The sequence below is a fragment of the Mesitornis unicolor genome, unplaced genomic scaffold (assembly GCF_000695765.1).
Source record: "Mesitornis unicolor isolate BGI_N332 unplaced genomic scaffold, ASM69576v1 Scaffold55098, whole genome shotgun sequence".
NCBI classification, from domain to species: domain Eukaryota; kingdom Metazoa; phylum Chordata; class Aves; order Mesitornithiformes; family Mesitornithidae; genus Mesitornis; species Mesitornis unicolor.
This window is the reverse complement of record NW_010200885.1, coordinates 2,125-26,751: the sequence shown is the minus strand read 5'-3', so window position 1 is coordinate 26,751 and position 24,627 is coordinate 2,125. Positions and strand designations below refer to the sequence as shown.

Here is a 24,627-nt window from a genome sequence, read left to right as displayed (position 1 = left end):
CCCTAACGTTCTGTGATTCTGTGATTAATCTTCAAACTTCAATACAGAGGTTCAAATTAAATTTGGAAACTAATCTAGGTATTTTAATTTAACTATTTTTGCATCTTTTCCTTCCATTTGAAATTCTTAGTGTTTCCCAAAGATGACTGAAAGTTAGAATTTTAGAACTTTATTCATCATTTAGTCAGTCATGTTCTTTGACTCAGCTTCCCTATCTGTGAAATAAGAATAATGATTAAAAGAAGTTACTAAAATCATAAATAGTGTTATACACTGATTAGTATCTACTAATATGGATATGTCTACAACATAGTCATCTACGCAGATTTCTTACAGATCAGTTTTAGAGCAACCCACCAAGTTAGATTTTTACTTCTCACATTTTGTACATTTCCATAGCCTAACCTCGTGATTCAACTATGTACTTAGACCTGACAAGTGAAGACATCAGACCCTACTTTCCTATTCTGCTCAGTGTGACCTTTTAAAGCAATAGGGTTTGTCTATGCACATTTCAGGGCAAAACCTGTACTATAAAAATAGCAATAATAAGTGGTACCCAGTGGAAATAAAGTTATTATAAAAAAATAAATACATTAAAAGCATAGTCTCTTCAGCATTCTCCTGGGATGAACAAAAGTTTGAATTCATTGTTTTACCTCTTCACGTTTTCAGCTGAATCTTCTAATTCCTCAGATTCCATGTGAAACACACTAGCAAATGAATCCTAGAATATCGAGAGGATATTTTAATATATAGGTGTGTAAGGTTGTAATAAGTTAGAATACTAATAGTCATGAAAAGCTTGTTGCAGTTATCAAAACTTAATCAGTAATAAAGACAAGTATAAAATTATTTAACTTCATTTCACATCTATCGGCAAGCATGTAGGATCCTATCACAAAAATATATTTTGATACAACTTTCAATATCATTGAAGTATCTTGAATCTCTACTGATCACTCTGAGAGGAAATGTCACTATTTACAACCTGTGCCAAACAGATCTGTCAGCACAGAACTTCTGTGTTTTAGCATTCATCAGGTTCTAGACCTGCTTTGCTTGGACAGGTAAGGACATCAAAACCTCTTCAGCATATTGACTCATCTCTCTGTAGCTTTTCACACAGCATTTTTAATGGTTGAAAAGCCTAAATGTGGAGAGAAATTAGATTCTTTCTGTACTAAAGATTCAAACCACAGACTGCAAACTAGGTGCCATCAAAACTGATTTTGTGCAGGAAGAAAAGGCTGCCTTGTTTTTCTCCCAGCCTTTTCCTTTTTTCTGTCCTACATCAGTAGCCAAGCAAATGAGTTATGAAAGAGTTCAACATTCAAGATCTATGCCACAGGAGAGAACTTAGAGTCATAGTTTACCAACAGGTAATGCAAAATGGCTGCATAAAATAGCAGTCTGGCCTACCCAAAGACTGAAGCCTCCCAGGTCAACGCCTAACCTGAGTAGATGCCATAAAAGAAGAGGCAAAGGATGAAAAGTCAACAGAACTATGGGTTTGAAATGCTACTGAGTCAAAATGGAGGGAACCCCATACTGCTCCCAGGGAATGAGCACTTCTGCCTTTAAACAGAAAACATACTCACAGTATAATCTTCATCCACTATGAAGATGGTGCACCTCTGCACTTGCATGAAGGATATTATTGTGGCAGCTATCTTCTTCAGAATTACTTCCAAAGACTGCTGCTCTTCAAAAATCAGGCTGGCAAGATCAAGAAGCACCTAGGGAAAAGGTCTTTCGTGGAATTTCAACTAACAGTGATTTAAGCAATAATTACGATTACTACTGTCTTTGATTCTTCTCCTCTTTGCTGAATCAAGAAAGTCAACATGTATATCTGTGACAAAAATTGAGTTTTGGCTCTCACACAGACTGCAAGGCAACAGTAAATAATAGCCAGTTTGACACTTCTGTTGCAAGAAATAGAAAGCACAGTTGGCTGGCTGATGTCTCTGGTCAGAAAGAAAATTGATAGTTCATCAAAAGAAACCGGAGAAATCCAGACAATGCAGTTATTTGTTCGTAGGAAAACTAATAGCTTCCTATGGCTCATGTATGCATTCTAAAAAACACATAATATTTAAATTTCTTGACTTCTGAACACAATTTTTATCTCTTGTAATTCTAACATCCTAATGAAGTCATTTGATGAAAACACCATTTAGATACTATTTGCTGTATTTCAAAGCTGCTGCCAACAGACTTAGCTGCTCATATGATATTCCTCTTTACCTCACAAGAAGCATGGAGCCAATCTGAAAAGATTATCGAAATTTTGACCAATTTACAAACACTGATAGTCACTCAGAAACTCAAGACCTACTAGAAAATATTTAAAACAACTCCTGCCTAGTTTTTTTCTCCATAATCTTTTCATACCGTGTATGGCAGACATATTCCACTCATAAAAGCCATGGCATTAATAACCCATCAGTTATAAAGATGGCTGCAAAATGCAGTTACTTTAATCAGAAGGAAATTTAGTTTTCTGTATGATCATTACTGAAAATATGGTTAGTGACTACTTATAGTTGTGGAAGACTAAAAGAGCAATCTGTATAACCTCTGCCATTCTGTAGACATAATTCTATCTGAAATTTCTGGATTATTTACGCCTCTGGTTGTATAAAATATACAGTGAGCCACAGGATAACTTCAAGCAATATTGAGTATACTGTCATGGAGTGAATTTTCTGACATATAGGTTTTACCTCCTTCCCCACATGGTCTACTTCTCACAACCCAAGCTGGAATGTGCCCAGTGCAGTTAGTTAGAGCTTTATCAGAGATACAGAGCATTCAATCAGAGTAATTAAAAATAGCCAAGGAATAACTACCATATGAGAAATATCAGGAGTAGGTACAGATTACTAGCTAACCACCATAATTTCTGTGTTCTTGGGACAAACCTGTTGACCATACCTGATTACGCCTGTTTTCAAGCAAAGATGTCTCATACAACTGAGCGTTGTGAAGAACAATTCCACAAAATGTCAAATATGCTGCAAAATCCTGAAGACAAATAAACATCAACATCTCATGAAGATAATGTCTCACAGCATCGTAACTATTCAAAGATAAGCTACTGCAATTTTTTTGTTTTCACTTTGAAATATTAATTGATATTTTGAAGTTATTTTTGGCAACCACACATTCAGTAGGTTTTTTTTTCAGTTACTCATACTTTGTTATTTCTTCAAGAATCTCTTCTCCCTTTTTTAAACTAATGATCTTCACAGTTTATCTTGGTAAAAGTAGGACTAATATAAGAAGGAGCTAAGAGGAAACAACTCATTTTGGAACAATGCATATTTTATCTAGAAAACCTGAGTGCAGATAATCAGCCTCTCTTATTTTGGGAAATTCAGTCTCTTGGAAAGTGGAAATAAAATTCTGCTAACATAGCAAAACCACAAGATCTTTCCATTTTGGAATAGGATTAATTCTGATATCCTGCAGATACTCAGTATGCATACTGTTTTGCAGGGGAAGTTTTCAAGGGGGAAGGGTAAATTCTGACTTTTTTTATTGCTGAGGGTTAAGTCAACATCTTTAGCCTGAGTGCAGCCTGTTTTTTGCTATACCAATCTGAATGTGGAAATGTTTAGAAAGCATCTGCAGTGTGAAAATTAAGAATCAAGGTGCTGTCTGCAGTACTGATTATCTCATATATTGTTCATAATTTATCCAAAGCTTTTTTTCTTCCTGCAATTGCTGTATTTTAAAAATAATCACTGTGCCAATTTTAATATTCAAAATATGGCTGCTGAGGATCCCAGGAGAGTTAGAACCAATTCATAAAAATATATGTCTATTAAAAGTTATGAAACTGTTTTACAATGCACTTCTATAGAGTAAGCCTGTGTTTCAGAGACGTAGTAGAGACACCATGCTGATCCAGAAATTAAACTATTTCACATCCACATTTCTCATGACCTCATAAAGAAATAAATTTGCAGTATTACCAGGAATTTTTACTTTTTCAGGGGTGTTTAATTTTTAGTGACTTGAAAATTTCTGATCAGAATGAAAAGTAGTAACATTTATTCCCCATTCCCCTATGAAAATAGAAGAGACATACATGTCCAGCTTTTATACCTTTTCATCTTGTTCAGTGAAAGTGCCGCCAATTCCAGATTTCTTATTGATTGCTTGAGCCACACCAACAACCTAGTGTATTGAAAATGGAGTGATTAGGTAATTTTTAGGAGTCTGCCATTGGACTCTATTTCTAGACATATTTATAGAAGACAGTAGCAGCACTTTACATTTCTGCAGTCACAAGCCAGACCATGCAACAGCCTTGTCTAAAGCTCATTTGTTTGCATGTAGAAAATACCCTTCCTACTTGCTCTGACAAAGTTTCCAAAACATAGTCTCCTTACTGGATCTTGAGTTTGGCTGCGGTGATCTTTTTGCAGTTTGTTATCTCTCCAAACCTGATCAGATTAATCTTCATCTGCTGACAAATGTACAAAGGTTGTGTACCTGCCAGACTCAAGTTTGTTACTCAAACTAAGTATATTTTTAAAGGTAGGCTTTTAGTAAGACCACATTAAACCAACACTGAGAAGAGCTGGTAGTTAAGACTCAGCTTCTTGCCAAGATATGCTGATATCTTGCCATTTTTAATTATTTTACCTATGGAGCAACTACTCAGAAGATAGGGAAGAATCCTGGTTTACAGGTAAAGAAGCTAAGCAAAGGGTAAAAAAATCATTCACTGGTCCTGAGGACATCTGCAATAGACCTAAGAAGCAAATCCATATGCCCTGATCATCATTAAAGGCTTTTTGTTAACTAGTTCTTTCTGCTCTCTGCACATGGCTTAAGTCCTAGCTTTCAAATGGACTATGTATTAAGATCACCAGCCAGCTGGCTTTATAAATTAAGGCTGCTCACATGAGTAAATCAGTGCACAGACAGTAACAAGGAGGGCTTACTTGAACTAGAAAAAAAAACTACTATCATTTATGAAATAAAGACATTGACAAACCAGCTCCATTTACTTTCTTTGTTGGCTTGTCTCCTTTTGGATATAAGTGGAAGAAAATGGAATCCATGTAGCAATAAACTAAACCACATTACACATCTAGTTTTATTCTTATTAAATTCTGTCTAAATTATGTTAAATTTCAGATTATGCTTTTCTAGTATAGAAAGAATGTGTGATAAATTTTGATTTCGTGTTTCTGGACATAATTCCATAAATTGAAAATCTGTGAAAGTGGAATTCAGATCTTTGCTTAGTACTGATTCTAGTTTCTAATGCAGGCTCTAACTCTGACATATGGGGCGAAATGAAATTGGGTGGTTGCTTTGGACTTCTACATTCTCAAGGTGTTAATGATGGCATTTTAAAATTTATAATTGCTAAACTGACACAAGACACACAGACAGTGTTATTTTTGCAATGGAAAAGAAGACAATTTACTATCTCATAGCCTAGTATTCCCAAAATGCTGATGTTACAAATAAGGTCATTGTTCAGCAGCATGAATCACTGCCAACTGTGGGCTCAAAAATGTCTGTCTGAAATAAAGTGTAACTGTCAGGTCCGTTCCATGTAACTCAGCTCTTCCCTGCAGTCATCCTTTCATTTACTACTATGAGGAATACTTATCCAGTGAACTTTCTCACTGTAATAACAATGTGCAACTAGCCTTATATACTTCTATAGCAGACTTGGAATAGTAAGCAAATCCTTTAACCAGTCAATATGCTTTTATGTTAACCTACATGTGCATTAATGGTTAGGTCTTTTCTCATACCGCTGTCTTCTGTGGGTATTTATTTTATTTAATTTTATTTTTTTTCAGTTTTGATCCAGCATGAGCTAAGGCACATTTAATGAAGTCAAAGGCTTTTTAAGGCGTCCAAAAGGTGAGTGCTTTCATCTTGTGTAAACACATCTCCTCCGTGAAAGGAAAGCCTGTGGTGCTTTAAAGCTATAGAAAAACAGTAAAAGGACTATAATAATATATCAGAAAACCTATTTAGGCTTCCTTTATTAGCACTTCAGGTTTGTCATACGCTAAAAAGGCATGTATTCCAAAAGAAATGGTCACTTTTAGATCTTTGTTAACATCTTTCAGTAAAAGGTTGTAACTGAAGAGAGCGGGAGTAATGAGGAGAATAAACATGTTAAAAATTCATGGTTGTCTTTATGAGCATAAAAATGTTATGCAGATACAAACCCTTCTTTTTTGTTGTTGTTTTGTTGTTGTTTTAGCGATAGTCTAAGCTTTTAAAGACAACTTTGCAGAATGTGCTGTTTTTTCATACAAAATAAACAGATTTTAAAATAAAACTGGTCCAAATTATGGCCTCATTTATATCATTACTAATTCCAGTGAACTTCACTAAATTCTGAAGAATGTGGTGTAGAGACAGTACTGAGAAAAACCTCAGATGGATATTATTTAGCCATTGGAGTCTTGCCCGCAACCAGGTAATGAGGAGAAGATGTATGATACTCAAGAGGATCCGTTCCTGTTACTAAAGCAATTATGTAATTAGGACAAAAATAAAGCATGTGGTAGCATTTTAGGCCATGGTGAACATATGTCTGCATTTTGGAGAATACTAAGAAAAGTACTGAAACCCAAATCCTCACTTTAAAACTTACTGTAAACAAATCTGAAATAACAATAGGCTTGATCTGTGATCTCCTGGGAGTTATGTTCGCACCAGGAGAAAAACTGAATCAAAGGTGACTTAACTGCTCTGAGCTCAGCTATTTAGAGAACAGGTGCATTAAAAGTGTGACATCTTTGTGGCAATAAACAAAATGTATCTACATGTCTGAGATAAAGCTACTTCTCTGTAAAGCTTGAAGAATTTAATTTAAAAAATGACAGTCTATTCTTTCATTTGCTCATGAAAGCACTGATCCAGTCTAACAAAAAGATGTTAAGTTACTTAGGCACAATACTTTATATGTCTTTAATCCTCTAATAGGCAGGCACCAAGTGAACTTTTTTAAAATGTGAGTCCTGTAGCGATAAAGCAAATATACATACATTTCATTTCATTCTCCTACTACGCCTGCAGAATTATCCTGTATGTTTCTTGGTCACCCAAGACAACATGAGTAGGAAAGAAAGGGGTTAAAAACAGCTATGAGAGGGGGATGGCCACTAGAAAAGCATAAGGTAGTACTCTGGCCTGAAGAAAACCAATACTGAGGGAAAGACTGAACTAATTAGTATCTGCTTATATTTTGATACCTGTGAGCTTTTGCTCCAATCCCTAAAGTAACCAGTGAGCTGTTGAGTGCTACGCACTCTTTTTTCATGAGCTTTACCCCCACTCTAACTAGGGAGATGGTATTACAGAACAAGGTATATCTATAGTAGTCATGCAGTTCCTAACAAGAGCCTTCATCCAGCTTTGCTGGATTGAAAGTGTATAACGGGGACGGGCAGAAAGGAACAAGCTGTATGTACAGGACCGTAGTGGTCCAGCTTTCTTTAAAGACAGTTGGAAAAATTCCCCTTGGATCAGAAACCAAGCACTTTGTCATTGGCCATACAGATCACATAGACAGACATACACCATGAGGAGAAAAACCAATTTTGATGATGGAATTGTTCTCTTACTTTCAGTCCCCAAAAGGAGGAAAAAACCCTCCAACAATTATTCAGTCAATATCCATACCTTTTTTACTACATCTGAACACAGTTTTCCTAATAGTGTTCTTGCCAGCAACACAGGTGATCTTCCCGTGCTGCTTCTGTAAACTTTCTTCTTGATCTGTACCTGTTACCTCATTTAATAACGCCTGATCCACATTACAAGGAGAGATTTCTTCTGATTATCAGAGGGCTTTTACTAACTATTTTCTTGCAATAGCTGACTCCTGCTCCTAAAAGTAGGAGGCTACCTAGAGTGTTCCCAGTAGATGATGACTGATAACTTCAGTGCTGATGACCATGCCCTGAATTTTATCTGGATTGTTTCATGCTGCAGTTTTTTGTGCATTAAGATTACAGGCCTAACTCTGTGAAAGCTGTTCCAGAACTTCAGGCAGCTAGTGCTCTTTTTAGTTGATTTTTACTTCAGCTGACTTAATATAATTTTGCTTCCTAAGAAAATGTTTTTTATTTACTTTGCTGGCACCCAAAGAAAAATGACATTAAGGCAAAGAATGGTAACAAGAGGAGGGGAAGTCAACTTTTATCTCATTTTAAAGATGGGAACATATCCACTTGAGAAGACAGTTTAAGTGGTTTTAACATTACTTTGCTCTCCCGCTCTCTTAGAGGTTTGATTCAGGCTCATAAAATTATCCTACAATGACAGAACTGTATTTACAGACTTTCATTTTTAATCAACAAAACCTTCATATCCTCTTCTGTCATTCAAGCCAACAGTAGGCTGCATGATTTCCAACAGTCCAGTTAGTATAGCACATGTCTCAGCATAAGCTGAAAATCCACCCAAGCAGCAAATTACTGATCTCCATAATCCTGCAGCAAGACTGCTACAGGAACTTGACTTAGTTTGAAGTTAGCCTGGCCAGATCTACACTATACTGCAGTGATTGTGATGTATTAAATAACTTAGCTGGCTAACAGTAACATGCCTGGTCACATTTTATACAATAAAATTCAACAGGATACTTTCAAAGGCTGTTGGAAATAAGAGTAGTGCCCCTGATTTGTTGAGAAGAGCTTCCCAGTGACAGCAGATAGGGCAAAGTAAACCACAACAAATGAAATTATTGCAGTGAGCGTTGCCAGAATAAAACATTAGTAGGAAGTTCAGTCTTGCATACTCAGAGCCTGGGAGATAGGTCTCAGTTAATTCAGCTAGAAGTTCCCATATGAGAAAATCCTACACATTTTAGTAGAAATTAAACTGAAATAGAATTTTATTAAAATTATTTTGCACAGCTGAAAGAAAAGGATGCAGAAATAACAGAAAATGGTGTAGTCCTTTTTCTGAATCTCTGAATCCAAACCCAAACAAAATCAGAAGAAAGTGCCACTGCATTTGGTGACTTTATTATGGGAGCTCTAGAAGGTAAATCAGTACCTTTTGGAACTTCCAAACAATTGAAGGCTTAAGGACAGACCAGAAATGAAAAACTGCTTTTTGAGATACACAATGCTGAACTGCCACAACTTTAGGTCTTCTGCAGCAGTGGTAAAACCTTGATTTCTCTATAAGCACTGTAGCACTGAAATGTTTAGCATTAATAGCTACAGCTAAAGCCTGGGGCCAGCAATACTACTTTCCTCTTGTAAAAGAAATAACCATGGTAACTCTGTGGTACAAGCTGGCCAATATTAATGTTTTATTGGTGGCTTTTGTACTACTAAGGATAAAAATTCAATCTGCTTTGAAGGTTTTGATGTGTTCTTTGAGACACATTGATAACCCAAGACACAAGTCTTACCTATTGAAGTCTAGATAACTATACAGTTACCTGCTTTTAGAGAAGAATCACAAGAAGAGAAAATTTTTGAGGATCAAAATGGGATCTTTGATATGGCTTCACATTCACCTTATAACAAATTTAAATACAGGAATAGATGATTAAATAATTTGACTTAGAACTATTTTGTTTTTAAGTAGAACACAATTCAGATTACCCAAGGCCTTTCTTCCTCCTCATTTTCTTCAGTGGTGAAAACCAGCAAATAATACAGTCTTGCATGCCAGAAAGCATCATGTGGTAATACTTTTGTCATATGATGGGATGGAAAGAATTTCTGTTTAGCTATTACAGACTGTGCAGCAGGGGTTTACAGATACCAGAACTTTGTTCAAAGCCCCTGAAGTCAGATGCAAAGCTTGTTCAGTTTGCAATAGTAATTTTTCATGGGAAAACAAGAACTCTTTCGAAAGCTAGCACTCACTGTACAAGCCTCTATGATCTGATCTTAAAGGACATAATCAGCAGAATTTTATGCATCTGAAATGCAATGTTTCTGTGGCATTTCTGTCAGCAAGGAGGGGATTGAGAAAAAAATATTTTACTATTAATTGAACAAAATTCCATTCTTCATGTACATCTCCGCAGAGGTAAAGTACTTGTATTGCACAGCTTTTTTTTCTTATTATTAGTACCTGGGTCCTTTTTATGAGCTCTTCTGTGAATCAAATTGTTGTCTTCTTTTCATCTATGGAACTTCTTACTAGCTGGTTTTTTTTATGTGAGACTTGGTTTCTCACACGTCTCATGGAAATAATAAGCAAATGTGAAAAACATCTACTGGAAAAATCTCCGTACTTCAGCAGGCCCAGAGGATTTAATAATCAGCATGAGATTTTCTTCCTCTCAATTACTGACTCTTTTGTTTTTAAAAAATAGTATAAATACTAAAAAAAACCCAACAAAACAAACAGAAAACTCCAGTTGCTTCTCTTTCTCAGTGTTTATTTTTGAATGTCTTCCAGAATAATCTTTTGACTGTGGCTGCTGACATCCAGGCAGCATTCACTAGGCTCAATAGTACAAGAGGGGCTCTGGGGATTTTTTTTTTCCCAACAGGGAGGAGCCAGTATTATGGTTTTGTTGTTTTGTTTTAAACAGAAAAAGCAGCAGAAAGCAAATGTCAAATTAAGGACTGATTCACTTACTCCAACATCTGTCCAGAAACATGTCAGTCATATTATGGTAAGAAGGAGAAAAGCCTTCTGGTACAGACTTTAAACTTAGAAAATAGTAAAAAGTGGCATGCTTTCCTATGAGAAATCTTATAGTTTAGCCACTTCAAATTACTAGAGCATAACACTTTCCTCAAATACAGGTTGGCTGAACTTTTCAAAATAAACAAATACCTGCTTCATTTCCACTTGCTGATGCACTTAGGAGTAGAAAACTAGCTGAAGATGCGGCCAATTGCAGGTTTATTTAACCTGTAAGTCATGGTTATTCCTTCCCCCACCTACCAGCAGGACCCAGTGAGAGGTAAGCACTTTCACGCTCCCTGGCCAGCAAGATTTCATAATTCATTTCTAATCCAAATTACATAGTACACAGCATTTTTTCCATTCAAAAAAAAGAAAATGGGATTGGCTTGGGTGAAATTTAAGCCTTGCATCAGCCTCATATGGACTACTGGTCCCTGACAGCTCTTCACACAGCATTTGCTTTTTGCATCAGCTGGCTCAAGGCCAGCACTGGTTGCTGCTGGTTGGGAAGGGGAAGACTTTTAAGCAGGAGTGGGAGTAGGAAAGGCTCAAGTGCTGTCCTTGGAAGAACTGAAAGAAATATTTTAAACCAAAATTAGCAGTAGGTGAAGAAAGAAATCCTGGCTGACCATCTGGGTCAGCTAGAGTAAGATTCAACAATCAAGTTAAATCAAGAGTTTAATCATTTTATTTAATGAAAAAGATTCAGTGCAGTGAAAGTCAGGGTAACGCATACCACAAGAGGAGTAAAAGATGGAAAAGCAAGAAAAAGAAGGTACTTCAAACCAATCTTGGCAGCATTTCTTTTTGGAGTTTAAGCTTTCTGGAAGCAAATTATAAATACTCTTAAAAATACAGGAATTACAGGGGAGAAGATCTCCATCTTAAAGCTCTGACACACTCTATGGGGAACCTTATACTTTGTGAGTATTCTAAGAACTGGTGATGTGGCTGAAGGCTACAATGTTCAGGATCAAAAAAACTCCTCTTACTTACTCCCTAAGTAAAACAGTTGACTTCACTATTTTTCATTCATTGACTCTCATTAACTTTACTTGAACTGCTCAAGTTTTTCATGCCTGATGTTAAGCACTTGTTAACACTTAACATGTTTCTTGATTTATTACTTATAAGCTGAGTTAACAGAATGTAAAAACCAACCATTAGACCATAAAACCCAATTTGTATCCTCTTAAAAAAATAATGTAGATACAAGCTAAGCTGAAGTACAGTAACTCTTAAGTGTGATCTGAGTGTGCAGAGATAGACCAATAAGCGGGCAGAGAACTTTAATGCTGCCAGATACAAGTACAGGAACCAGGAGCAGCACTTTTAGAGTTAAATACCTATATTCTACCTCTGCATCTGAGATTAAACTTTTCTTGACAATTCCCTATTCCTTTTGGCTTACATTACTGAACTAGATAAGATAAAATTAAAGTCCAGGAAACACAAGCAGTCTTTTTTAAAAAGATACAGTTCTGTTATGTAAAATAATGACTGACGGTTAATGAAAGTGGAAAGAATTAGCATAGCTTGGAATAGTATTACATGAAGTGATCTCAATAATGTAACTTACCTCTTCCCTATGATTCTTTATTGGCATACAGAGAATACTCTGAGTCTTATACCCTGTGATCTGGTCAACTTCTGCGTTGAATCTTGGATCCTGATACAAAAGAAAAATATAATTAATACCAGTTCTCTTTCTTCCTTGGTTTAAAAGTTAAGAAAAGTACAATATTTGACTTAACTGTCACAGGATAACAAGGTTCCATTACTAGCTAATAATTATATAAAGTTGTTACTGTCAATGTGGTAAAACAACCGAAAAAGCATTTATGTGGAACATGAGTGCCTGTGCATAAATACAACTGCCAGAAAGAACAAAAAACCCCAAACTCTAGAAGTCTTCCCTGACCCTAGACCATCATTATAATAAATTTATACATGGACTAACCATCTCTAGTGTAGCTTTTATCATCAAGAAGAAATTACAGAAATATACTGAAAAGATATGGCCACAGAGAAACACAGTTTCATGAATGTGGTTAGTGTTTTAGCTTTTACCAGAGATTGCTTGTTTCATTTATTCAGCTGAATATTGTTACAAAACTGATTTCTTTTAAATCCTACTAAAATAAATCAGTCTATCTTGAAAGGCTACTGTTCTTTCTCTAGTAATTGGTTTCAAGTTGCACATGATGTACCCAATTCAAGAAGTAACTTTTACAATATAAGGACAGGTGATGTCCCACTGGAAACATGTACTTAGCAAATGTTCAGACAGTTCCTGAGACAGCAAACATGTGTTTGTTGAAAATTAAACCATATGAAATCATACCACTCTTTTTTGCTTCTTAAAAAAACCTACTCGGTGATGTTACCTCATTCTGTAAACATGCTTAGATTAACTGAGAGATGATCCATCAGAAGCAGTGATTTTTAGCTCTGTATGCCTTTATTATTAGTAAATTAATCAATTAAGTAATTAATTAAAATTTCCATCATCTCTAAAGTCAAACCACAGAATCAGCATATCCAGAGCCTGGAATGAACAGATGTTAAGATGAGATGCAAGAGATGTCCTCTTCCAGTGCTGGATTCTCTTCCTTTTTTCATCCGGCATTGTATTACGTGACTCAAATCGCAGAGTATTGTTTCATTTGGGACACCTCTACACAGTTCAAACCCTCAGCCTGTTCTTGTTCACTCAGCTACTACTCTTTGTGCCTCAGGTAGGATAAAATTCTCAGAAGTGCTTTTAGTCATAGAACTCCAGTTTTGCAGACAGCTTCTTACAGTCACAATTTCATTCTTTTTGGTGCAGGAGTACCTTACGTCCTTACATGAGCAGAAATACTAACATTTGAGCGTCCAAAGCTAGAAATGCAAATCCTGGTGTGCATATAGCTGGTTAAGATGGGGCTGAAAATCTGACTCCTAATGTCAAACTGACATGATTTATTTTGATGTTAGCATTCCTCTAACGTTAGTCATAGCTACATGTTTCTGTATATGCATGCATATGTAATACATGTATTATAACCCACAACTTGGAGTCAGGTTTCCATCCTGACTGATTAAACTCAATATAGCTCCAAATACACATACTAAAATGGCAATATTACATCAGCTGATAATACAGCTTTTTTTTTTCAAGAATTGTTCAAGCTAAATTTTCTTGGTTTACCTCATAGGCATTCTTGATGTTCAGAGGCTGGCCTACAGCTGCTACATGGCCCACAATGCCCTTGTTCCACTCCAGGCGAATGCAGTTGTTGGAAGCTTCTTCCAGGGTGGAGCCTTCTGCCACATCAAACAGCCTGCTCACAAGAAACTTCTCATTAGAGCTATCCTCACAGACCAAAAACAGGGAATAGCGATCAGCTGCTATAAGCTCATGGATATGTAGGAAAATTTTATGGCAAAGTGCTGTGACATCTAAGTGACTAGAAATATCTTTCACAAGTTCTAATAGTCTTGAGCATTGATCCCCTGCACTGGTCTCAATTCTTGGAGATTGCAGAGGCATCTGTTCCTTCTTTTCGGAGTCGGAGAGGAAGCTCACTGCTCCTACTGAGTCTTTGACAAAAATAGGCCTTAAGGGTCTGTCAAATTCAGAAGCAGAGATTTTCCTCGCTGGCGTCCCAGAGTTGGTGGTCTCAGCACAGGCAGGCTGGTGACAAGCACAGGATTCACTCTGGGACTTGGTTCCCTCCTTGCAGACTGGGATGGTATGAATTCTCTCAGCAAACCATGCATTAACCATTTCTCTGTAAAACAAAAATAAAAAACACAGTGGATGATCTAAGATAAAAATCTTCAAGAGCTAATACAAAGAGGATAACTTTAAACCTTTTCATGCACCTTTTGGTGCTCCTCTGTAGCAATATTCTTCAATTTTACACAGCACTTAGCCTAGATTAACCAGTAATGTTTTATGCCCCATAACAAGGAAGCTATTTCTGCCTAAAGGAAATACCTGAATAGGGCAGAGGAAGACTGCTTGTGCTGTGGCTTTCAGAATATAGAAGTTTATAGAAGTTTACACTGTAATTTTGTGCTTGAAAAGTTCCTATCCTTCCTATTCCTAAGATTTGGATTTCTGTATAAGTTGTATATATATACTCATATGAAGATAAACTTTCTATTTTAATTTTGTTTTTCTAGACCACTTCTAACTTTTCTAAAGATAATTTTGAACTTTAATTCTGTCAAATCAGCTGCAGCCCCTCCTATTTTTGTTGCCCACACACTATTTTTAAATTAACTTAACCCCTCTGCTGTTAGAGGTAATGAAAAATGCTGTTTTGACTCAAAGTACAGAACTGTTGTTTAAAAACTGTCAGAAAGAAACATTCATATTTCTAATTAAAACTCCTTTAAAATAATGATAAAAGAGGCTGTTTTTATGCATCTTTCCTTTCCTTGCAGATGAAACTCATTGCTTAATTCCAAAATACTGAATACCCCCAAAATTATATTTTTGAAGAGTTTAACATTAATTTAAAAAGTCACACATCTGTAGTATTTAACTGTGTTTCTCAAATGAACTTAGCACTAGAATGCCAACCCTAATAATGCCCTCACTGAGCACAGCAGATCTTGAATTATTCATAAGCAGATATATCATCAATAACATGAGTATACATTTTCTTATCATTATAATATTTTCTTGTCCAAAATCTGTTGGTCTGGTTGTTTTTTTTAAAATACAGAGTGCTTTATTTCATTTACTCATTCTCGAGGCTTCCTCACAGCACACGATCTGCTCCCAGAAGGAACGTTTTTTCTGAATTACATAACGTATAGGGCTATGAACAGCAAAAATCCTATTAAAAAGTCTGATCTTTTGGAAAACTTTCATGGTGGTCATGTTTTAAATTTGGGATATTTTTCATTTGCTCAGCAGACCACAGGAATTTCAAGAGTGAAGCTGAATGAAACCATGGAAATTAGTCAGGTTAGTCAGCCGCTGATCATTTACATGTATCAGTGTATCTTAAATATGAAAAGCACTGTCCGTAGCCTTTTTTCCCATACAGAAAAGCTTCATCTATGTTGTAGAAAGCAATATTGCAAGTGCAATTAACCGTTTATTTAAAGTAACCAATTGAATCTAAAGTCCACCAATATTCTTTTATTAGCATACAATCCACAGGAAACTTAGTCTTCTATTAGGAAGGTTTGAAAGTGTTTTTCAGATTTTTCAATCACGTATTTGGAGACCTCAACTGTAGGCAAATATGCTATGAGAAACTGAATTGATTTAGGAAATAATATAAGTGTAAAGGGAGCACCTAGGCAAAAGAAAGTTATTATGTTACTGTACTCATTCCACTTTGGTGTGAGCTACCTGGTAATTTTTTCCCCCTTAAAAAAAGTATGTCTGACTGAGACAAATATCTCTCAGTGTAGCACAAATTCTTCTCTTATTTACACCAGTGCAACTTCAAATAAATTGATGATAGGCTACTCTTTATTTTAGATTCTGTCTGTGTATTGTGGTCCTGATCATGTAAAACTTTACATACATTAATATCATTCATAGCCCCTGTGATCTTCAAAGCTGAATGGTAGGTGTGGTCACATAGGACATTTGTGAATCTTCTGACAGTGAAACTCTTGAGTTGTAAGGCTTTTTGTCCAAACCACTGTATGCAAAGTTGGACACAATTAAGGCAGTGGGAGTTTTGCCTCTGAGTTCCACAGGGCTAGGATTTCGTCCCATGTTTTTACATTTTCCATGAAGCTCCTGGAACAGTGCTTGCTGTAGCAATAATATACCTCAATCAACATCTATTATAAATTTCCCAGCAATCTAAAGCTAGTCCAATTACTGGAAACATGGTGCCAGAGAACACAATGAAAGTTCCAGTGTTGTTCTGAAAGACTTTTGGTTCATTGCTTGGCTACTTATTTTTAAAAGAATATCTGCTTTTACAGTATATTAATAAAAACTACCAATGATCCTTCTTTATTACAGCAGTGATAGGTATTTTTTTGTGGAGTTACCTCATCCAAATGTTTCTTGCAATGAAGAAGCATAAAGAACAATTAATATATTATTACCACTTTGACTTTAACACAATTACTTTATCAGGATAAATACTAAATGCGGGAGGCCATGACCAGGTATTACTGCAATGCATAATATAATTTGCAGAGGGTAATATCACATTTGCAAAAGCTGTTTCAATGAGAGCCAAAATAAGCAGCTAGCATTTGAAAACATTTGAAAATTTCATTTATTAAACTGAATGAGAAAACAGAATAAAAATTGGTGATGAAAATGACCAAAAATATCCTTAAGAAAAAAAGAAAAGCTTAAAATGCAAAAATTTCTAAGTAGACACAGCACAACCTCTAAAATCAGTGCTGATAATTCTTGTCATCATATCTGTTATGTTATATTCGAGTTCTTTTTGTTTTACACTAACCTCCTCAAGAAAAGAAACTACCCGTAAGTTTTAGCTTTTTCTATACAGAATTTAGCATCTAGCACTAAGTCTGCAGGGAAGAACCTGAAAACATGAGCCAGGTGCAATTAAAGCCTCAGGCACAAGAACATCAATATAGAGTAATCAATAGTTTTAAAAGAAGGCTTGTGACTTGAGTGAGTTTCATGACTGTGTGTGCTGACTTGATTTTTGAACACTGAGGACTGGCATGAGTGTAAAATAAGATTTAAAAGTAACTGTAATAACCTAGTATCAGATGGAGAGCTTTCTTAAACTAGCAAGTGATGAGGCACAGGAGGCTGCGTACCTTGTCTAGGCATGTTTGAAAATGCACCTGTCCTATTGCTGAGTGGCTACAATTTTTAGAGTAATATCTGATTCACTGTTTCTTTACACATGAGGAAAGAAGAATATGAAATGCAACCATTTTAGCTAGCTTTGTTTTACACTGAATTTACACAGGTGGATGTGCTGATATAAGATGCAAGGCAGAGAAAGAGTCAGGTACCCCCTGCGGACAAAGCAAAAGCTAAAGCAGAAATTTGGCTCATCAGTTGAAACCTGTAATTTTAGTTATTCTGGCGTGTTGTGTAATGATGTCCCCTGGCCTTAATAGTGTAGTAATAGTAATCACTCAGAACAATGTAGTCTGAATCCTAATACCAGTTCTCAAACTGTGGCCATGAGATAATTTAGTTTTCACCTTCTTGCCTTATTACTATGTAAAATAAGCATGCATTTCTCTATCTTGTGGAGGATATTGAGGGACGTGGAACATAACTGTAAAATCTTTCACATGAAAGTAACTACATTTCTTTAATAAGGACTGACTACTTGTTAGGTATTGGCACTATTTATGAAGCTCTTTGAACAGAATTACATGTGGAGCTGCATAATTATGAGTAACATATTCCTGTCCCCTTTGACATCTCTTAGATGATGGTCTAGTAACTTCCCAACATAGTGTGCACTTCTCAAAAAAGCTCTGTAGATTAACAACAACAACAAATCCTTACCTATACTGTTTAAAAGCATGGTTTTCAACTTCAGACCATTCAGGCATTTTCACTTAGGCAACAAGAAAGCCGTTCAAATTCAGCTGGAATAAGAAGTGTTCACTGACCTTTACTGAATGACTCTTCTAACAAGGAAACTATTGAGCTCCTTTTACTTACACATTTTACTTATACACATGGATGAAATAACTAGCATTTTATATTAACCAATGTATTCTAACTCTAAAATCTATCAGTCAAAGTCTTGATATGTATTTGCTTGTTGACAATCCTATTTAACAATGCACGACAAGTATTACTACTAACAGAACTACTTTCTCAGCACAGAATTAGCTCAACAGATATCCAACACCAGATACATACTGAACCACAACAAAGTTACTGGAAATTAGTGGCAAGTGCTATGTATGATAAAGATGTCATTTTGTAAAGACTACAAAAAGAAACAAATACTTGTGACTGCTCTATTCATATGAATGGTCTTCAGCAAGCATTGGCATTGTCAAGAACTGATAGTAAGGACAAGTCAGTAAAAGCAAGTTTAGAAGTTGCAGGAGTGGATTAAACAGGTGCAGATACTGGTCCATAGTGATCTATGAAGTTAGTTAAAACCAATGCAATTTCTCCATCCTAGCATAGAAATCACTACATGTTGAGGAGTTACAGGCATCAGCATCCATTCCTCATGGGCTGCATGCACCCTTTACTGCTCTATGAGAAAGCTATAATTTATCCTAGAGTTCATAAACAGGAATAAATGACCATGAAGTAATCATTTTCTAGTCACTTCTATCAGCCAAATCCAGTCTTTCTTCTATAAAACACTATTTCAAAGGAGCGTGACAGTAGTGACTGCTGAATTTGGCTGGTGACCTCATCAGCAAATGATAAAACAGGAGAAAAATTTTGAAGGGATTGCGATGAAGAGATAGGGATGAGAAGAAGATGAAAATACAACATCAGGTAAAACGTCTGAATTAAAAAAAAATATTTTGTGATCCTTCCCTCTATAATCATCTGTATGGAACTACACATTATCTGCATTATATGGAACTTCATAGGAATTAAGACACTCTGGCCCTGACTTTTTACACACTGTACAGAAAGTACACCTGTCGCTAAAGCAAGAAGTTTTCAGAATGAATAGGCAACAAAAACAGAAAATCACCGGGTGAGAAAACACAGGCACAAGGAAGAGACATGGCTTGTGCCAGGTCATACAGAAGGGTGCAGTTAGACCTGAAGACAACCTCCGGTCTAAGACCTAAAGAGAACCTTGCTTTTATTCCTGTGCCGCATCTATCAAACCATGCTGACCTGACACTAATTACTATTCTATTCATACACTTGGGAATATTAAATAATTTATTGTACCCATCTTTGCTTCATTGTGATTATCTTCAAAATACATTGCATACTTGTCCAAAAAAATTATAAAAAAATCAGTGAAGATGTTTAAAGAGTAACGGCCAGATTTGCTCACACATGTAACCAAGCTACGCATGTAAGACCATACCAGTGTGACCATTTAGCAAGTATTTGGCATCTTTGGGCAAAATGTGCAAAAACAGAGCACAAAAGTAATACCAAGATGCAACTATGATAGTCTACTGCATCTTACTTTTCTTGCACAAAGAATGCATAATAATTACTTTACCATAAAAGTACTGAGTGACTAGTGGCTTTCAGTGAAACGACGAGTAATTCCCCATACATTGTTGCTCATAACTCTTTCAGATATACAACGTGTAATGTTTCAGTAGTTGTTTGGAATGTTTCGCTAATTTTTCATTCAACCCGGCAGTTACTGATAACACACTTCAGGAGAGGGATTCAATCCAAACTTGCCTACTAAGGGATGCCAGCTTTCAAGTATCTGAATTCCTGTGGTCTAATCTTCCTAGTGTTGAAATCAACAATATTTCAAGCCAAGCTTCATTACTATTATCTAAATTGTTTTCCTTAATATAACCACTAGATGTCTTCAAATTTATTTTCTGTATCTTTACATAATTTAGACAAAGAAATCATTTAAAGCATTAGCAACAACACAAAAACTATTCAGTTTTAACAAATGAGTTTGAAAGTCAAAGTCACTTGGATATTGAACTTGCTTTCCCATTTTCTTTCCAGTACTTCCTCTTTCACAATCACGTTCTAAGTGGTTTTGTCTACTTCCTGGATATGGAATGATTTAAATAAACTGTAAAAGGACTCATTAGATGAAAATAATAAACTGACTGTAAAACAACTGTTTTCAAACCAACTAAAAAAGTAGATTGACAAACAATAGTTGTTCTTCCTTAAACCCTTTCAAATTATAGTTACTAGAGATACTATTTCTAACAGTGGTAGGCAAACAGTTCTTGAAAACTATGTATGACTTAAAGTCAATGTCAATTTTTTGGCACAATTCAGTCAAATATATGAGCATACATATCACTTGAAACATTTAAATGGTCCAACTTTCTTTCTGTTTGAATGCAGACCTAAATTAAAAACTCTAAATCTTAATTCAAACCATGCTCATGGAAGAGTGATATAGTAACTTCTTAGAACTATGAAATAATATAAATCTTGTCTGATGCTCATATTATTTATAAAATAGGAGGCAGCAGTTGGTTTCTTATTTGAAGCAGAAGTATTAATGGGGGACTAAAACCAACAGGCTGTTCTTGACTATTTTCAGTTTTTCTTTACAAGCACACTGCAAGCTTCACTTTTCACAAGAAAGCATTCCTCCCTAGAAGGGACTTTCTCTTCACAGTATAAAGAAAGAATAAATCCACAGGGACTGAAGGTCAGATTCTAAAACATGAGCTTTATTTCTTTTCCATATGTTTACTTCTTGTCCCAAGCTCAAAAAAACCCCAAGCAAACCCAAACTACAACATGCCTAATGATATTGTTGTGGAAAGCAATAGGACAATGCCAGTGACTTGGTGAAAGACGAAATAAAAGTTAAGTTCACACTTGCATAGAGACCTCACTTAAATCTTAGCCAACAATTCAGTTTCACCTAAATTCCTAAAATAGGGGTTAAGTAGGACTTAAATGGTGCAGAGGCTTTGGGATGGCTCTCTGTGGTGGGGTGAGTTCCCCATAATGCACAAATAAATAGGAAAATTTCTCTCTTTTACTAAGCAAATATATTTTGTGGCTATATTTTCAGTTCAAGACCTAATGTGATATTACGACCATGGAGTTATTCACAAGGGCCATCTGAGCAGAGCTTCAATTCTGGCACTTCATAAATAGTTCCTTTTTTATTTAATGCCTTTTTTTTTCTTTTCTTGAAGTATATCATATAAATGAGAAAGCATTTCAAGTAAGTTTATGTATGTTAATTTGCCAATAAGGAAGAGAAAGACTTGTATTCTGTGGTTTTATGAATTATATTTATTCATTACAAAAGCAAAATGGTTCCCTTTTCATGGTGAAAATGAAAATAGGTGGTAGCATATTAGTTTGAATCAAGAACACATTATCTAAAATTGCTTTCTTTGTAATTCTTGATCTGAATCATATATTCGCCCACAATTCAGCTTTAATCTAGCAATCAAATAAGCATGAATGTATGAGGTACTTTCTTTGATGGGAAGACATCAAAGGTGATTTATGATGAACTTTATCCTTGTGCAGAGAGCTAGTACAATGTCTATGCACTATGGAAGTCCTACTTCAGCTTCAAAATTAGACTGATTGGTATTCTTATTTTTTATATTTAGTCTTTGTCCTAATCCTGTATGAAGACATGAATAACCTCCTCGTGTGATGATTCTTCAACAGATGCCCACCACAAAACTTCCATGAACTTGTATAATTTAGAAATAAAAGAAAGGTGTCTGACTTTCCTGTCTCCCACAAAGACAAGGTATGCCTCAGCTCCACTTTTCTTCCCAGTTGCCAGAAATTTAGACCCAGCTTTCTAAAGTCTTCCTAGTAACAGCAATAAAAATGGAAATGAGACTTCAAATGCCTATTAGTGTTCAAAAGTTCTGTGATACGGTAGTAAAGTTACCCTGAAACAAAAGAAGGCAAAAAGAGATGTTAACTGTTAAAGTAGTTCACCCCATCTTATTTTCTACCTGTCCTCTAAGGCTTACCAGTTTTATTTTAATGACTGTATTGTCCATGCCTGTTTGTTTCTTTAGTACCCAGGGCAGACAGTATGTAGCAAGAGCATGTTCTCCTTCTAACTGCTCAATACTACTGAGTATTTTATTGTCACACCAAAGACTCTGTGTCGGTGTTCAGGTTATAGCTTTTTGGGAATTAAAGATGTAAACTGCTAATAAGTGATTTCTTATAGTTTCTCAGATGACAGTTTCTTCAGTCTAGAGTAATTGTTTTAGACATTGTTTCCAAGCTACTCAGCCACACACCTAGCTTTATTTCCAAGAATAAATGCCAAAAATACTTAATCACATTTACAACTTCATGAATGCTGGTAACATTCCTTACCTTCCTGAACACTTTTTGAATCAGGAGTTTAAAATATTTTGGGATGATCTTAATACTTTGTAGTTTTCAAGAAAGGCATACGGATATGGAGATGTTATTTAGAAGCAGGACAACTATGTACATCATTAGACCGACAAGAAAACTTTCCAAGACTTCATAGAAATCAATCTTTTTCCTGTACTTGGTTCTCAGAAAAGCTCTATAAACATCTAATAAAACCAAGTAAGTGGAAAAAAATATTCTGATCCCTGTATTAACACTACTACTTCCTGTGGTTTTCAAGCCATGGTCCGAAGAATCAGTGGGTCTGCAGTCCTCTTGTAAATGCTTCGCGTCGGATAACTTAGAAAAGCAAGTCTCCTTTCAGCATATTTGAACCAATTGCATAGGATTCTGTGCCACCACTGAAAAGCTGTTAGCAGTCCTTGAATCGCAGAAGTTTAAAACCCACTGCCTACCTACCAAGGCCACGTTAGGGATGAATATGGCTCGTACTTGTATATTTTTAGGATTATTATTTTTTTATATGCCAGTAATATCTTTTTTAAGAAAAAACACAAGCCATTTCAATGCAGAAAATTTTTTAAAGCTCTGTCGCTGAGAATCTGAATTTTTATCGCTTGCTCTAGAAATTAATTTTCTTCCAACTAGAAAAAATTAAGCACACATATATTGCCAAACAAAACAATGACATAATGCATATGATATACAGTATTTATGAGATTAAACATGAAATAGGCAGCTCAAAATGAAAGACATTTTTTAAAGCCCTCTAGACACAGAGATTGGAAGGCAAATGTCCTAAGTAATTTAGTACTGCAGGCAGCACATTATAAACTGATTGTCCACCACCCGTCAAGAAGAAAAAAACCACAACTGTACTTGAGTTTTTTCAAAGTAATAAATGTAACTGATATACTCAAATTGTGCAATCTCTGAATTCCAGCAAAGTACAGTTTCCCAGTAAATGCCACTTCTGGATTCCTCAGTGAAGCACTATGAAGTACCATGCTGTTAAGGACATTTATTTTTCCAAGTACAACCCCACCTTAATTCATTTGTAAATATTTCCCAGCCCTGCTAATAAGCCAGGATGTATTTATAACAAAATGACCTTATTTCCAGTGAAAGGCGTACAAGAGTTGGGTTAATAATTTGTATCTATCATGCCATACACTTATTAAACGAGACCAAAATTGCCTGGAACAATGCAGTTGCCTCTAACCGAGAGGAGACTTTTTACTTTGGATGTTTTGGCAGACTGCAGCTCCTGATCGCAAAGAGCGCTAAGAGAGAATCACTCACATATTTTTAGGAGTAGGGACAAACAGGAAGTCAGAAAGACAGCAGTATTGTTGTTCTGCACTTTGGTCATACTGTAACAACACTTCATGGATAACAGCTATTTATATTATCTCCGTATAGCACTTGTCTCCCTGGTACAAAATAAATAGATAACTGATTCTGTAGCTTCCTACTCATGGGATCGCAGTTGGTTCGCATATGGGAAGGAGGGATAAATTTAAAGCTATTCATCTGGATTACATGCTCGTGGGATTGCAACCTTGCGCTGTACATGTCAGTCCACAGAGCCATCAAAGGCTTGAGGCAGGCAGTAATGTGGCATGCCTGTATATGCTATCTACCTCGAGGCATCACAGGATCAAAATACAGGGTGTAAGCCATATGTATGTACTTATCTTCTACGACACATTTTAGGGGAGAGGAAGAAAGCAGGTGCAAATTTGTTAAGCAGACGACCTGCAGCCCTTCTTGCCAAGCATCCAGAATACGGACTGCTGAGCCTAGCAACTCTAACAGTTGTCACACCCTCATTATGAACAATAGTTAATGCAAACTAATTTTGAATAAAAAGAAGCATTTTCTTTTAAAGTGCCACCTTGCTGAAAAATATATTATTTATTTAAACCATGAAAACAGATACTAATATCAAACTGACCTATGCAAAATGGAGCAAAAGGTAACTATTCAATGACCATATGAGATGACGTGAATCCTAT

General features: G+C 35.9%; 1 protein-coding gene across 1 annotated transcript; it reads right to left on the bottom strand.

The window, feature by feature from the left end:
* Positions 1–613: 613 nt before the first annotated feature.
* On the bottom strand, positions 614–23,580 carry LOC104535694 (cGMP-specific 3',5'-cyclic phosphodiesterase-like). Its single transcript, XM_010189865.1, is given in 7 exon segments — positions 614–727; positions 1,602–1,739; positions 2,941–3,030; positions 4,117–4,188; positions 12,242–12,331; positions 13,856–14,438; positions 23,445–23,580. Coding segments are annotated over 6 exon segments (1,083 nt in total). The 5' UTR covers positions 14,435–14,438; positions 23,445–23,580.
* Between the last annotated feature and the right edge of the window lie 1,047 nt (positions 23,581–24,627).